The sequence below is a fragment of the Etheostoma spectabile genome, chromosome 10 (assembly GCF_008692095.1).
Source record: "Etheostoma spectabile isolate EspeVRDwgs_2016 chromosome 10, UIUC_Espe_1.0, whole genome shotgun sequence".
In the NCBI taxonomy this organism is placed as follows: domain Eukaryota; kingdom Metazoa; phylum Chordata; class Actinopteri; order Perciformes; family Percidae; genus Etheostoma; species Etheostoma spectabile.
Window position 1 is genome coordinate 24,485,786 of NC_045742.1, and position 1,281 is coordinate 24,487,066.

General features: G+C 41.1%; 1 protein-coding gene across 1 annotated transcript in view; it reads right to left on the reverse strand.

The window, feature by feature from the left end:
- The window catches only part of vps8 (VPS8 subunit of CORVET complex), a 179,632-nt gene that overhangs the window by 17,445 nt on the left and 160,906 nt on the right, over positions 1 to 1,281 (reverse strand). The window contains 1 exon segment of the mRNA XM_032527504.1: positions 555 to 635. Coding sequence (XP_032383395.1) covers positions 555 to 635 — 81 coding nt within the window.

Below are 1,281 nucleotides of genomic sequence, written 5' to 3' on the forward strand. Positions count from 1 at the left end.
CAATGTATAAAAGGCTCCGTTACCTTGTAACTCACATTATGGCTCTGTAGCAGGTGTTTTTGTAAAAATAGGCTAATGATTGTGTCATAACGCGACTTACTGTCGCACAGTAGAGGAATCACCGTATAGTAGAGGGTAAGCTCGCAGACAGTTTGGACTGTTAGCTGTTTAGGTTTAATTACTAATGTTACCTAGCATTTTATTTAGCAATAATTAGCCTGTGCCTATGTTATCTCCTAAGATATAGCTACGCTCTCCGTCTCTGCAAGATCGGGAATGATTGAGATTTGTCTTGGCACAGCTACCAGAAGACTTCCAACTTTCAGACATGTTGGCCACGTCACATCTACGCAGTAACGCTCAGCCATCACCGGAAAAGTGCTTCTAATATCCTTCACAGGTCTCCGTCCATAACAACTGGATCTGTTGGTCCATTTCTTTAATTGTCTATGATATAGACTAAGGGTAAGGGTGTGACAGCTTACAGCCCTATTATCTGAATTGTGGTTCAGTAATTGCTCTATTGTTTATTTCACATACACACATTGCTTTACCTGTTCATAGTTAAAAGTGTCCAGCATACCCAGAATAAGGCCTTGGATCTCTGCCAGCTTTCCTTTCCCATAGACTGGGTCCTGATAGACACAAGCATGCAGACAGCATCACATGTCATGAGTACACAATATACAGCATATTATCATCCATTTATGAAATCACAGATTACAGCCCTTCTGTCCACATTAATTGTTTTTAACAATAATATGTTCCCCAGCCTGCCTATGGTCCCCCCCAATTGGCAATAGGTGTAAACTATGCCCTAGGTATCCTGCTCTGCCTTTCAGGGCGTTTTCACATCGACAACCTTTAGTTCGGTTGAATCCAACTAGAGTTTGTTGTGTACATTGGGGGTGAGTCACTGGACTGAAGATTTGGTCCTCGATTGTCTTTGCTTCTTAAAACCCAGATCCTCAACAGATCCATTTCAAATTATACCCACAGGACTTACCTCACTCATAAGAGAAACTTTCACATTAAATGTTAAACATCCCCAATCTGCACTCTGTGCTCAGATGGGCTTATAGGCACATGTATATGTATTGAGAATGCAAGGATGTTAGGCTTTTTTGCGGGTGAGGTCTTCACTTCATTCAAAGTAAAGAGAAACAAAATAAACAGTCTTTCTTCGTCTTGCCACTGATCCAGCAATCACCACTCTGGTTTGGTTAATACAAACCCTTAATTCACATTAAGCCCAGCCAAGTAACCATGGAGATTTATTCT